Source organism: Leuciscus leuciscus, assembly GCF_965113295.1.
Source record: "Leuciscus leuciscus genome assembly, chromosome: 17".
NCBI classification, from domain to species: Eukaryota; Metazoa; Chordata; class Actinopteri; order Cypriniformes; family Leuciscidae; genus Leuciscus; species Leuciscus leuciscus.
The window spans coordinates 13220751-13236348 of NC_138741.1; the positions used below are offsets into that span (position 1 = coordinate 13220751).

At 35.3% G+C, this 15598-nt stretch overlaps 1 protein-coding gene across 6 annotated transcripts in view; it reads left to right on the plus strand.

The window, feature by feature from the left end:
• The first annotated feature begins 5657 nt into the window (after nt 1-5657).
• Nucleotides 5658-15598, plus strand: part of eml1 (EMAP like 1) — a 49998-nt gene continuing 40057 nt past the window's right edge. For 2 of the 6 annotated variants that reach the window (XM_082144204.1, XM_082144205.1), the window contains exon 1: nt 5661-5820. In XM_082144204.1, coding sequence (XP_082000330.1) covers nt 5664-5820 — 157 coding nt within the window. In that variant the 5' untranslated portion in view covers nt 5661-5663. Of the gene's footprint in view, nt 5821-7626; nt 7770-15598 lie in introns of those variants that run through there. The other 4 variants (XM_082144202.1, XM_082144199.1, XM_082144203.1 and 1 more) reach the window with 4 other exon arrangements.

Sequence of the window (15598 nt, forward strand, 5' to 3'; positions counted from 1 at the left end):
ACGGTTTGTACTGACGTCTTTCCTTGGTTAAACAACATTCCTTCTTATGTTCATTCACGTTTATTCGATGCTATAAATTAACTAGAAGGAAGAGATGATCGGTTCTCGAGCAGCTTCAACTGAGGCTCTAGTCTACAGCGATCTGTCAGACACATTAAAGAGCCACAAAACCACCTTTAAAAAATGACCAAATTTTAAATGAGATATATCAAAAGTAACCTGGTCTGTCCTGTCTGTCAGCGCATTGTCAGTGTCCTCTCTGCTCCGCGGTGTATTTTTCACTGCAACATGGTGTGGCGTGAGAGCGGCGTGGCTTGTCGGACATAGCAACAGTAACTAAAGGGGGCGGGTAACTTATATATACACTAATTATATACAATATATATACAAAATAAAGATTATTTTTTAATAAAATGTTTTAATAAAGATAAATAAAGATTTAACTGAAGCAAAGTTTAATAGCAAGTATGACACAATAAAGAATAATTTTAATAAAGTTTGTTAAAGTTATTAACAAAATTTTAACTGAATCCTTCAGAATATTCAGTATCAGCATGACAAAATAAAAGATAATTTTTAATACATTATTTGAATTCAGATTTACCTTTATATCAAGTTACTCCAGATGTTTCAACTCTACATTATCACACTGCCACTGATTTATATCTATTTGTCAAAATCAAATATGAGACCTGTTGTTTATTTCCTTTGACTGTAACAGAGTCCAGAAATCCTGGGTTGTTTATTCAATAGTCTGTACTGTAATTAGCAGATTGCCCCAATATCAATAAAACAGTTAAGGAATCAGTCAGAAGACTGTTAAATTTGACACCATTAGGAGTTCATTAGTCAGCATTGTTACAATAGAGCCAGTACATTTCTTTGAGGAATATTAATTAAATGCAAATCACAACCAAATGGACTAATGAGTCACGAAACTGGCTTTCTGTCATTCCTGTTAGGGAGGTTCTGGCAGCCTTTGCCCGTACGACTTAAAGGTGGAAAGGTGAAATATCCACCTTCTTTTTAATTACACTTAATATGTAAAGACACGTAATCTTTGGTGTTGTCAATTCTGTCATGTGTACAAGGGCCTCTTTAAACTTTACTTAGCGTGAGTCTCAGACTTTTTACGATCAATTTGTAATAATGGGCACCAATTTTGTGTGTTTCAGGAGTACATTAGGGCAGTAAAAGTAATTTTCAGTGATTACTCTGAGAAAACAAGCTGGACTGATCCAAACTCCGAGAGGCTGGAGGGGTTGCTGTTGGAGGTGGGGGTTGAGGTTGGGTAAAGTTACGTTTGGAGAGAGTGAGCAAATAAGGATTCAACCATGTGGAGGTTTCAAAGAAGTCCAGCAGAGAATGGGGACTGAGCCAAAGAGCAATGATTCAGATGTGAATGACTTTCTTATGTAGGTTCCAGACAATATCAACAGCCTAAACAATACAGCAATACCTCATAATCTGACATCTCTAAAAATCCCGGATGAAACCTACCAATGTGTTGATGGGGACCTAAGATTGACCTTAGTGTTTTCAGATAGACTCCCCTAAAGCAAACACATTTTTGAAAGTCAAACACTGGCCTAGTTTACTGTAACCTATCATGAACTCTCTAAAATGCAAAATACAAGTGATGCTGATCAGAAAATCTAAAAATATCAAAAGACCTATTAAAAGATTCCAAATCATAAAGTCAAAACTGCATTGTGTAATATACAGCAGGGGGGACTAAAGAAGGTTCCAAGACATACTTGGAAAAGTTTCGCTTTTGCTTTGTGAAACCTATAAAACAGGAAAACAATAGTCCATTTTAACAGAGAGAAAATAAAATAATATGTGCAATGTGTGTAAGTTTTATAAATGTAGCTAATATGTTGAGTCAGTTTTTATCCACAGAATTGCAATACTTTTAATTAACATTAATGACAATGATAACTGATGTCAAGAATAATATGAGTTGAAAGGAAGACGTTTCAGCTTTGTAATAATGAAGTGTGTTGATAGGCTTGAGGTGGTAGGCCTACATAAGACAAAAACGGCTAGGGAACACTGACTACGTTACTTAAAACTTAGAGAATATCCTATTAGTTCCTTTAACTGAATACAGTTGATTCTAAGTGTAACGTGTTTTCCATGTCAAGCACAAATCTAAAACATCCAAATAAATTGAGCTCTCAAAACTAACTTTGCTCCAACAGTGCCATCTGGCGGTGTTCCTACGAACTGTCCCAATATGGATGTGCTATCAAATGTCACTCACAAGCTCTTTCTTTCTTTCTTTCTTTCTTTCTTTCTTTCTTTCTTTCTTTCTTTCTTTCTTTCTTTCTTTCTTTCTTTCTTTCTTTCTTTCTTTCTTTTGCTAATAATGGTGAATATCTTTATGTAAAAAGTAAATAAAGGAAAGTGGCAGCCAACATAATAATAATTCAAACAATATAACCAATAAAATATCCCCTTATAACAGTGATTTACTGTTGGTTACCTATTACAGTTTTTCTGAATTGCTAAAACAAAGTTTTTGAAACCCTCACCCACTTTCTCAAAACCTGCATTCAGAGAACTTCTGACTCTTCTGGCAAAATCAAACAATCAGCTCAAAGCCATTTCACCTGTGCTCAAAATCAAACAATGCTTTCAGATCATACACACAACAGTCAATTTACAGACGCTACAGTTCATTCATTAGACACTACATTAAAAATATGGAGAACACAACACCCAAAGTATAGTTACAGAATTTTTTTTTGTTGCAATTACGTAAAAAAGTATAGAAATCGCAACTTAGAGTTGAAAGGTTAATAAATTGTATACTCTATGCACTGCAAGTATAGTATTGTACTGAATATTATATAGTAGGCTACTGAATATCTGTATATTTTAGCACTTGAACACTGTAACAATACAGTTGTCCAACTGCAAAAGCCAAAAAGGTTACAGTTTTTCACAATTGCTAAGACACATTTCTTGAAACCTTCACCCATTTTCTCACAACATTAAACACAAATCCAAATGTTCAAACTAAACTCACAAAACCATTGACTCTTCTGGAAAGTCAAACAATTGCTTCAAAACCATTTCACCTATATTCAAAATCAATCAATGCTTTCAGATCATACACACATGAGTCAATAAAATAAGCACTACAGATCATTCATTAGACACTACATCAAAAATGGAGAACACAGCATCCAGAACATTACAGAAAAATATTGTATTTAGTAAAAAAAAAATGCAATTACATAAAGTATAGTATTGCAACTGAGTAAGGTGAATATATTGTATACTGTATGCACTACAAGTATACACTCAAAAAACAGTGTGTTGGACTTACATGATTTGATCGTGTACATCGGTCCCACATGAACCAATTAAGTTAAACAAACATAATTTATTCATGTAACTTCCACATCATTTTAAGTGACCCATTAAGAAGTCTCAAAGTGAATTTTAAAATACTCTCTAATATGATTCAAGTATTCCAATTCATATATTCATACATCCATTTGAATTTCACTAATTTTAGTGTCACTCAAATGACATTCTATATTGTAGCTAACTATTAACTGCCTAGCAATAACACTTTGTTAGCAACCAAAATTGCTAATATTGACATTGTCTTTCAGATGAAGCATTTAAAACAATGATGAATCAGTCCACATCCTAACCAAATGCTCCACTCTTCTCCACAATGGTAACCCACTGTAATTTAAATGTTTCTAATAATTCCAATGTAATTGGAACAATGTAATTCCAATGTGAACATTAAACACACTTACACACTATCAAGTCTTCCCCTTTTCTCATTTACTCGAAAACACATAAAATAACACTTAATTTCAACATTTATTCTCTCTTTATTCAACCATATGCAAAGCATGCTGGGAACTAACAAGCACCGCCCAGTTTCAGTTAATGCAACACAAATCATATAATCCAAAACAAACGGATTACTGTAAGTAAACTTAAGTTTTACATATATTTAAGCAGATTGAACACAATCAAATTAAGTTTGGACAAAATGTATAGCAATTGTGTTGCTTAAGCTCATTTTAATTAAGCAATTTGAACAAGCAGCAAAAATATTTTTTTCAGTGTATATTGAAATGAATATTGAATAGTAGGCCTATTGAATGTCGGTATATTCAGCACTTGCATACTGTAAAAATACTGCAGTCCAACTGCAAAAGCCAAAAAGGTCAAATAAAACTAAATGAAAAGCATGTTACGGTGCACTCAAATACTGTAAGTTGTGCAACTGCAAAATCAAGGTCGATGAGAGATTCATTCTGCTTCAACATCATGTCTTCCTGCTGGCTCTGGCCTGAGGACTTTGTCCACCTCACAGGCAATGTTGTCTCTTACCAGACGAAGGGGAAAACCTTCTAGTCTGACACATCCAGCACTTTGACAACACTGTCCACACCTTGCTCTTTCTCATCCTCATCCTCCTCTCCCTCTCAGATTGTTTCCATCAGTGCACCTGTGTCACCTATGCACTCTGAACCAGCTCATATTTCATACAGTTGGTTTGATCACATCGTAAGAAATAAGTGTGAACAATTTTGAATTGTTGAGTGTAAACAATGACAACTGTGTTGTAGTTGTGTTTAACTTTTGCCTGCCTGTGTTTAGCGTTTTGCGACACGTGTCACATTGCGAAATGTGTTTTAGTGAGTGAGAATTCAGCTGCAAAATCAAGGTCAATGAGAGATTCATTCTGCCTCAGCATTACGTCTTCATGTTGGGTCCAGCCTGAGGACTTTGTCCACATCACAGGGAATGTCGTCTCTTGCCAGGCAAAGGGAAAAACCCTCTAGTGTGCCAGATCCAGCCTTGACAACACTCTCCACAGTGTTCTTCCTCGTCCTCATCCTCCTCCTCCTTGTCCACCACCTCTACACATACTCTTCCTCCTCTACTTTTTAGATGGCTTACATATATTGTTGGCATCAACATTCAGTGCACCCGTGCCAGCTGAACTGGCTTACTTTGTACAGTTGGTTTGCTCACATCATTAGAAATACGGGAACAATTTTGAGTCGTTGTGTGTAAACGATGACAACTGTGTTTTAGTAATGTTTAACTTTTGCCACTTGTGTTTACTGTTTTGCAACACAAGTACATCACAGTGCGAAATGTGTTTTAGTAAGTGAGAATGTGTTTAGAGTTTTGCAAAAAGAGCGCATGAGATTTGCAAATGGTGTTTAACTGGCTGAACTTGTATAAGGTTTTACAGAAAGAGTGATTTATTCAACAAATTGGTTTAAGCTATTAAGAATTTGGTTCAGAGAATGGGGTTTAGTGTTTTAGCTATTCAGAAAAACTGTAATGATACACATGTGACATTGATACAATACAGTCATTACATAAACAATTCCCCTTTGTCTTTGATTCTTTTTTGAACAAGAAATGAAACTTCAAATTGCTGTTACTCATTTGCAGCCACTGGTAAATTTAGAGTTGGATGGGTTCAGCTGGCTTGAAAATAGCTAGAGTGACAGCATTTGTATCCTGGAATGGAGCCTCTCAGTGTAGCACTATAGCAGGCCCGGTTAGATTAAATGGATTGCGTCCAGAGGGAAGAGGGAGGGTGTAAACAATTTATCGTCCAATAGTGGCCGAGGCCACGAGTGCTTGATATGCATTCTTTGCATCCCATGGTTCTCAGCAGGACAGTAGCAGAGAGGTCTGATGGTGTACGCAATCTCAAAGAGCTGTTTGTTTCATCGTCAGAGTTTTGTGTTGGACACCATCCATTCCGAGAGAGTTTTCCACTTTACTCCATAATGTCAGACTGTGAGGGACTTCCAATGGGTGAGTATTCAGTGTCAGGGAATTCTGGATTTATCCTGTTTTTGGCTTGGCCTCACTCTGACAACTCATCCTGCAAATATGTTCTCATATTCTGCTTGATGAGAGAGCAAAGGTTTTAGCCATATATGGCTGCTCTCAGACTGGCCGTCTCTATCATAGGGCATCTTAAGAGAGAGACTATCATTTTACAAATGTACTTCAGTTCTATGAGTGTATCCGTTGCAAAGTATGTGTTATAGTCTCCACAAATAATTTATCTGTATCGTACATCACAGCTGAGCACCATTGCAGCTGTTATTTATAACAGTGGCGTGTTTTTATGTGCTTCCCGCATGGGAGTTTTCATGACAGTACATTTATAACACATAAACATAATCCACGCTTGAAAGGATCATTTCCCTCACATAGAGCAGAGTCGAGGAAAGTCTGAACGTTGGCTGGTTGTCGGCACAGTAAAAACAATCAGATATAAATAGACCATCTCCCTCCTGGTGCGAGGAACATACTGTTTACCAGGCATTTGACCCGCTCAAGCATTATCCCAGTAAACTAATGTAACACAGTCTAAGGGTAAAACGCCTGTATTCGGTTCTGTTATAATAAACTCAAGCATAATAATGTTAAACTGCAAATTATTTGTAATGAAATGGTTTGCATCCTTCTGTTTTGCCACGAATGCCTCCAGGTATGAGGATTATGCCATAACATAATGTTTAATATTTGAAGGTTTGTTATGGGAATGAAGTCAGTGCATTCACTTCCAAATCTCTGTGGGTGTTATCATTATCAGCAGTCACATGTAATAACTCAATCCTGTTATGTGTTTGCCAAGGCCAGCATTATGTGTTAGGAATCTGGCATGCATTGGTATTCGCATATATCAGAGTTTGAAAACATATGTTTAGATAAGTGTTTACCATCCACTCTGCTAGTGTGCTGCTATGCTGGTATATAGAATTTCTGTATATAAGTGATCAGTATATCATTGATTTGTAGTCTGTGATCATTAATGGTCTCAGTAAAGCTGTTTGTGCAGCAGAGCCATGGAATACATTTGTTTTATATTATGATGTTTATATGATCTTTTTCAGGAAATTAAGATGAGCTAATAATAATAATAATAGTTTTGTTAATGAGTCTCTTGAGAGAAGTTGTGCAGTCATGAGACAGCACATAAACAGATAACCTTCAGCTGTTTGCAGAAATAATTAGTTAGGCTGCACTTTGGAATTCTTTTCATAATAGTGAAGAAGAATGTCTTTGTTTAATGAAGCTCAGAATTTAATGTACCTACTTTGTATAACTATTGAGCCTCTGTGTAACAGAAGGCCATTTGTTTTCCAGTGACTGAATCTTTAAATGTCCCAAATTAACTGCAGGCCTTGCACTAAATAAATAATCTGAAATAATCCGATTAAATGTACATTGTGATTGTTATTTCTCAGTCATAATTAAAAGAAATGCAGTCCAATACATTATTTAAAACTTGTCGAGAGTGTTCTGTTTGTCCCTGAGTTGGATGTAATTAAATAGATACACTTTCATTTATTTGTATTAAAATTATAAAACATTTTGTTAGATAAACCCGGATAAACCTCACACAAAGCTGTCTTTTTTTTTTTTTTTTACTTCTTTATGTATTTTAGCTTTCTTAAATTTTATTTTTTTACAATTGTATTTATTGTTTCATGCTTTTCCAGACAAATACTTTCGATACTTAATTGCACAAAACAATTATACAATATCCAAATATAAATTGTTAGTTTAAAATTATATCTAAACAAGTGAAAAACATTTAGCCTACATGTGACACGACTGGTCCACGGCTAAACTTTTTGCCTCGACAAAGTATTTAAAAGTTTTTTTTTTTGCATGGAGAAACGTCACTGAAGAGCATGCTTGAGATTAAATATGACACAGTATCTGTGGAAATACAAAGAACAATCAAGGTAAATTTCACTTTATTACATGTCATTTCCAGTCGAGAAACAATGTTCTTCAATTGTGGAAAAAGCGTGGCAATATTTCTAATGCTGTATTTTAATTCGGATAAATAAAATGCTAGCTATGATATAGCGTTAGCGAGGTCGGCCATTCTCCTCACGAAATAGTATTATTATCAATAATAATTATTAATAATAATAATTACAGTGTCATTTCATCCACGGAATCCTATTAAACGCATAATAAGTGGAAATACTGATGGCGTTTCGAAAATGAAAGAATTCCTCTCTATATTCATTGTGGCATTGTTAGTGCACAAACAAGCTATAGCGAGTCGCGACAGTGTGTGTTTTAAAGTTTATTTGTAGTCTACAGGGACAAAAGGGCTCATAGTTGAAGTAAAACCCATTTGTTTACAAGCAACAGTATACTTCAAGCTTTTCTCGCATAATAGTTGAATTATGATATGAGGGGAAATTTCCTGCACGTGCTTGCTGTAATTGAACCACAAGATGTCACTGTACAGCCATTTAAATAACGATAGTGCACACAGTACGCCCACCTGCTATAAGGTCAGATCATTCATAACAAGGGAGAATTATATTGTGGCAGAATGACATTTAGTTGTGTTTAGTTTAACTGTGTGCCGAGTCATGACATTGTCAGACTAGTATATTATGGTAGCCTACTCTCTATCAAGGACATAGCTCTGCTCATCTGATATCTTGGGGTGAGTAAGGCTTGGGCCTTAAGAGGACATTTACCTTATAAGAGAGCTGACAGTTTTATAGTTTTGACAGTTTGCACATTTGTTTATATTTTGGTTGGTTAGAGAATATGCATTTCTTAATGTGTACTGCCCCACCCTGGTTTCTCTTGTCATATGGGATGTGAAATAACAAAAATAATTTCATACATGGAGAATCCCCAAGTAGTGCAGTTTGTGCAGTTACAATTTACATTGCAAACATCTGTCATCATGGCATGATCCATGTTTGTCTTTGCTGCATTAGAAGGTAATTGTGTATTGTCATGTTGAAAAGCACTGCATTTTCCATTGCAAGAGATATTTTGTATAATGACTTCACTGATTTGGTCTGGGGAGGAGCATTTCCACCCGTAATGCAATTTCAGCCTCTTAGTGTTGGTACGCAGGGTTATTCAAGATAGTAGGCTATATTGATCGACCAGAGTAATCCTGACAATCTGAGACTGGTAACGCGAGGTCCTAGTAAAAGCAAGTGGTATGTTCACACTGTGGAGAAAAGCCCGCCTACTTTTGCTCTATCCCATTAGTGCAATGTGATTTATGAGGCCTGTATTCTGAACTGGCCACTAATTGGTTTAACTGGTGATCTAGTCATGTTATTGGATTTAGGTATACTGTAACATTATACAATTAAGGTGTAAGTCTATGAGGACTATATAATTTACAGAACTTTCCAAAATAACTAAGGATGCATTATAATATATTGGGACTGCATGGGCTGATTATTATATTTATTATTATTTACATTTATTTATTGAATATATATTGGATATTTATTTGTGCATGCTAATTTTTCTAGGCTAATTCTTTTAACTTCTAAATCACATTTGCAATCATCTTACACTTACAAACACTAAAAACATAGAATATATATATAATAATGACTGAAACCATATACTATAATTCAAAACTCTTTTGGATCCAAGATTACGAATGATATGTTGTATGAGAAAGAACATGCATTTAGAAAGAGCTCTGTGTTTGTTGCATACTAGGTCAATAAAGCATCATATATGTTCTTTTTAATATAATAACTGGGGGATGTGGGTTGGGGGGGATGGGGGGGTTTCTTTATTTCTAGCAGCCAAGTCAGATATGATTAATGTTGTCCCTGCTTCACAGAATACAGAGCTGTGCAAGCAGGAGAACATTCCCTTATATAATCATCACGAAGGAAAGAACATTTGAATCACATGTGTTGTACAACATAGATCAAAAACAGACTCAATATGTTTATATTTTATTTTCAGATATATAGGCCTACTACATGGCTGTCTGGAATATTTAATTCTGTTTGGCCATATGATTCAGCATAAAAACGTATCATATTTGGGGATTTCATCTAATTTAGTGCATTTTAACTGTGCTGGCTGGATGCATGAGTGAATTTATGAGCGCTGATGTAAGCTTTAATGACATCATCATCTGAATGAGAACAGTAGGGGGTGGCGCACACACGCTGTCCCTGATGTCCCTGATCCCTCTCCCTATTTGCCTGCCTGTTGGTCCATCCTCCCTGGTACCATCCAGACTACAGGGGTGATGGAAGCAGGGCCTTGACCAGGTGGTGGCCCGGGGTTTGTAGAGAATAATGTCTCAGGGGAGTCCGCATGGCTGGTTTCCCAGGTTCCCACCCACACCAGCTGTTTCACGAGTCCAAACGGGCCGGTAGTGAAGAGAAAACGATTTGGGAAATGCAGAACATGATGTTAAATCTGGGTGGACTGGTCTTGTGTTTGTTTGTTATTATGAGTATATGGATCTGTGACATTGATTATACTGCAATATTTCATGTGTATAATGTTCAAAAGCTGAAAAAAATTAAATAAAAAGACGCCGGGAAGCTAACTTTGTTTGGCCCAACAAAGCTTCTGCTAATTCTGCTGATCTGTTTCTTTCCACTGGTCTGGTACTCTTTCATTGGCCAAATTAACTGCAGTTGTGTATGATGTAATTTAAATGATGTCACCGTGGCTTGAGCAACATTGTTTGATTCATAATGATGTGAATTGATTAGCTTTAGAGCAGTGGAAGTTGAAATACATTGTCTGTCTGCAATTCTGATGTCTGAATCCTCAGTTGATTCTGGATCTGAACTAACATCTCTTCACAGCCTGGAGGATCATGAGTGCTATTTCAGTCCCCAAAGCAGATGATCCCTGTTCAGGGGCAGATAACTGTAAGATAGAATGAATGAATACGAGACAGAGAGTCACATAAAGAATCATGAATCAGAGAGAGTAATTAGGCCTACATGTGTTTTATAGGATATACAAGAATCGAAGATCCATAGCAGTGCTTCGTTGTTGCCATTCAAAAAGTTTAGGGTCGGTGCAATTTGTTTATATTTTTAAAAGTCTCTTATGCTCACCAAGCCTGCATTTAATTGATCAAAAATACAGTAAAAATTTTAATATTGTGAAATATTATTATAGTTTAAAGTAACTGTTTTCTTTTTGAATATATTTTATAATATAATTTATTCCTGTGAAGTCAAAGCTGAATTTTAAGTGGCCATTACTTAAGTCTTCAGTGTCACATGATCCTTCAGAAATATACATATATACATAACCAAGAAACCAGGAAACCTTTCTCATTAATCAGTGTTGAAAACAGTTGTGCTCCTTTATATTATAATAATATAACCGTTGATCATTTTTTTCAGGATTCATTCATTTTTCTCAGCATTTATTGAACAATTTATTATTTTTGTAACAATATAAAGGTCTCTACTGTCACTTTGATCAATTTAATGCATCCTTGCTGAATAAAAGTGTTAATTTCTTTATATATATATAAATTATCTTACTGACCGTATAAACTTTTGAGAAAATTCAGTACAACATACTGACATACCAGTAATGTATATCAATATTTTAATCTAAATAAAATACTGCTAGACATTTTTACCCGCTTTTTGGCTACAGGCCATTTTATTGCAAGTCAAGACAACTAATGGTCTGTAATGCATTGTTAGTTATGAAATATTAGAAGTAAGGAAGTGTTCAGACTGATGGTTGTGTGAATGCTGTGGGGCAGATGCTGTTGGTGACAGAGTCATAGTAAACATGGCTAATCTAACATGAGATTATCCAGTATGCTAAAGTAGGACAGCTCAGAGTTTAATTTCAAAGAGATGATTCAGAAAGCTTCAACTTCATTAGACCAGGGTTTGTTTTTTCAATTGACCTGTATAGAGATTTCAGTGTCATTGGGGATTACAGTATGTCTTCCCTTCACAAAGAGTCATTCATTCACTATAGCCTATGTATGATTATAAATTGTTATATAATAACCAGCTTGCACATGTAAAATATTTTAATGAGCTGGTTGAGTCTGTTCTTCACATGAATGTTAATTCACTAATAGGCATTGGAGCAGAGAAAGCTGCAGCTGCTATTTTACTCTAAACCTCAGGCACTGGCATGGTCTATTACCCTGAGATTATCAGCACAACCTCCTGACATTGCTTATGACATACCATTAATGCAGTTGTACTACTGGTGGAGGGGAAAAGTCAGCTGATTACAAACATTATAGCTATTTTTTATGTATAGTAGGCATATTATTGTGTAATATTGCACTATTATTTAACAATAGCTTGAACTAAATGTAAAAGAAAAGGCCATGTAGTTTCAAATCTGTTACCTGGCAATAAAAAAGGAAAATAAAATAAAATAAATACAATGAAACAAAAATAAATATGTATATATATATATATATTATATTATAATATAATTATTATTCTTTTTTTGCAATCCAGACTCACTATAGTTTAGAATGAGGCAATTCTTCCTTAGTTATAAAGTGTTGTGAATATAAGCGTCTGTGGATGTGCAGGAATGTTAATGTTGCAGTCTTTGGATTATACCGTATAATTTCCTTTTACAAAAAAAAAGCAGTGCAGACTATAACTGATCCCCAACTAGATCCTTTATGTATATCATTTTGTGTTTGTGTACAAGTGTGCATATGTGTTTGTGTGAGTAAAGTGTAGCCAGCATAATTGGAGAACAATGGGAGGGTGTAGCTCTGTCCAGCTGCCACCCGAGGGATCCCCAGACTTACACAGAGATGATGAAGTGCTTCTCCCTTCCCCCAGCTGGTGTCTCTCTCCAGGGGGTCTAATCTCACAGCACCACCACTGTACTATATTTGCTTCTGTTTGCCCTGAGCCTCGATTAACACGCAGCAGGCAGCCGATGCCCAAAAAAATAATCAAGAACCACTTGTGCTGTTCTATAGCAAAATGCTAATGTCATTGGTAAAAATCAATTTGGAAAAGAAAATCTTAGAATAGAGTGAAATTGAATAGAGTGGTTAAGTTTTAAGGTTTTTTCTGTATTCCTAATGTTTTCACTGTTACTTTTAATGTAAAGTACAAGTATGTCATTACATTATTGCCTAGAATAATGATTTATATACTCAGCTGTCACTGCTGATCTGAAATGGTGATCACAGGAAACTCAGTCAAAAACAGTCAAATCATCAGATTCATCCGTGCATGAAGCGTGGAGAAGAAGGAAAATTGATTTTTTGTTTTTGTTTTTTTTTTACAATTGAAAATTGAAAATTGGTTCCCCCCCCAGAATTGGTACTGCATCTTTAAGATTAGGGTTAATAATAAATACGTTTTTATTTTTGTACTTGAATAAAACCATTTTAGGGTATAAAATAATAAACTGCTTCAATAAATAAAAAATAAAACAATAAAATAAAACCATTTCCGTAGTAGCCACTAGCCAGGCATAGACAAAATAATTTTTGTGCACTTTATATCTTTATGCTCTGGCTCAATAATTCATTTTTAACTATACATTTAACCATGCTCAACATTAACTCTATTTAAAATACATTATAAAACAAAAACTATGTGTTATGGCATTAAAAATTGCAAACTTAAAAGGAAAACGATTAGCTGACATGATCAAAGATCCCGTTATTAATGATTTCCGAGGAAGAGACCACATCATGTGAAAAATGCAGGAAAGAAGTGGACTGTCGCTTCTGGGGCTAATCCTTGATTTGATCTTTAGCGAACAGACAGAAGTGTGTGTGTCAGCACTGTTATGGGGGCTAAGAATAAACACTATAGGGTCTCTGATGCCAGATTCAAGAAGCACTGCTGGCCTCAGGACAAGAGCGAGAAAGAGACGGAGAAATGTCTCATCATCCACCTTGGATCATTTTTTTTCCGGCCTCTGATGTAAAGCCATGGCCAAATTGGACACAGAAACCCCAGAAATCTAATTTAACACAGCTCTCGTCCACTTTCCATTATTTCACGGTGGGGGGAGGGGGTCAGGAGAACAATCTTTAAAGAGGCTCTTCAAGCTTTTCTGTGCTTTTTTTCTTCTTTTCAATTTGACTGTGTTTTGTCTGTTTGAAGATGTGTAAATACAGGCCACGTCGTCATCTTTAAGCATATTCCTGCTTATGCGTCTGCCTCCTGAATAATTTAAAAAGGTTTTCCCCTGTGACGACCCACAGTCAAAACTGAGATACATTCTTATTCTTTTTCTGCCAACCTTGGTTTCTCTTTGATGGTCTTCCAGACAGCTTTGTCTGTCTGAAGGCAGATAAGCTTTGAATAGTCAATGCTTATTACACTTCAAGCTTGTTTGGATTGTGGAATAAAGGGTGGAAAGTGTGAGGTCATGCATTGTGTCTCATACGTGGAAAAGTCCCCAAAAACCTTGCTCCTCGTGGAAAGCACTGCTTTAGTTTATTTCTTTAGTGTCTGCAGTGTTGGGGTAACTTACTGCAATTTTTAAGTAATGTGACCGCAGCTTTTCAAAACAGCATAGCAGTGTAGCTAGTTTTTCAGATTACTTGTGGTTTAGCGTGACAAATCTCTACAGTACGTCACTGCATTTTGAAATCTGATTCATTTTAGTGTATATCAGATTATTTAGGGCATTCATTTTAATGAACTGGCTAGAAAAAAGATTGTTGTGCAACATTTTACGATTCTGTATTTTGTTGTAGTGAAATATTTAGTTAAATGTTGCCATTAATCACTATTTTGCCACAAATTGTGGTTCTTTTTAACTTTTTTGGTTGTTTTTTAGTGTTCATGTACCCGTTTAAGACTTCAATATATTTGTTAGTAGCTTATGTAGTTCAAAATAAAAATAACAGTTTAACAGTAAATGTCTGTCAGCTTTGAGGTCATCATGCTAATGTACACTTTTATCATTTATATATACAGCATGTGTACATGTTTAGAACAGAAGTTTGAGGTCAGTACGATTTTGTCTGAAAGAAATTAATATTTTCATTCAGCAAGCATGAAATATCTTTTTCAAGTTCTGTTCTTTTTATTCATCAAGGAATCCTGAAAACAATGCATCACGGTTTCCATAAAAATATTAAAATATCACACCTGGTTTCAACATAATAATAAGAAATGATTCTTGAGCAGCAAATCGGCATATTAGAATGATTTCTGAAGGATCATGTGACAATGAAGACTGGAGTAATGATGCTGAAAATCCAGCTTTGCCATCACAGGAATAAATTACATTTGATTAAAATATATCAAAAATATAATATTTGTATATTTTATTAAAATATATTAAATTAGAGAAGTTTTAAATTGTAATAATATTTAGCAATATTGCTGTTTTAGTGTATTTTTGTTCAAATTAATGCAGCCTTGCTGAGCATAAGATAATTCTTTCAAAAACATTTAAGATATCTTACCGACCCCAACATTTTGATTTATGGATTTGAATGGTAGCATAGATTTATGATTTATGTTTTTTTTTTTTGTGCTATGTCATTTTCTCAGAGCAAAGCCTTGACATGTCTTTCACAGTACGGCGTCTTCTCTGCTTCCGTGAAACGTGAAGGCTTACATTTAGCCTCACCCACAAACAACACAGTCATAATCCTCTTTACTCCGGAGTACGATTTAAGTACAAATGAATTTCTGAATCTGTGTATCCAAACACACACAAATACATTTAATCAGTAGTAGCCCTTTACCAACTCTAAATATCGATTCACCCCAACTTGTGTCCACATTTTAGAAACATCTCTAATGCAGAAAAAAAGTCCTCT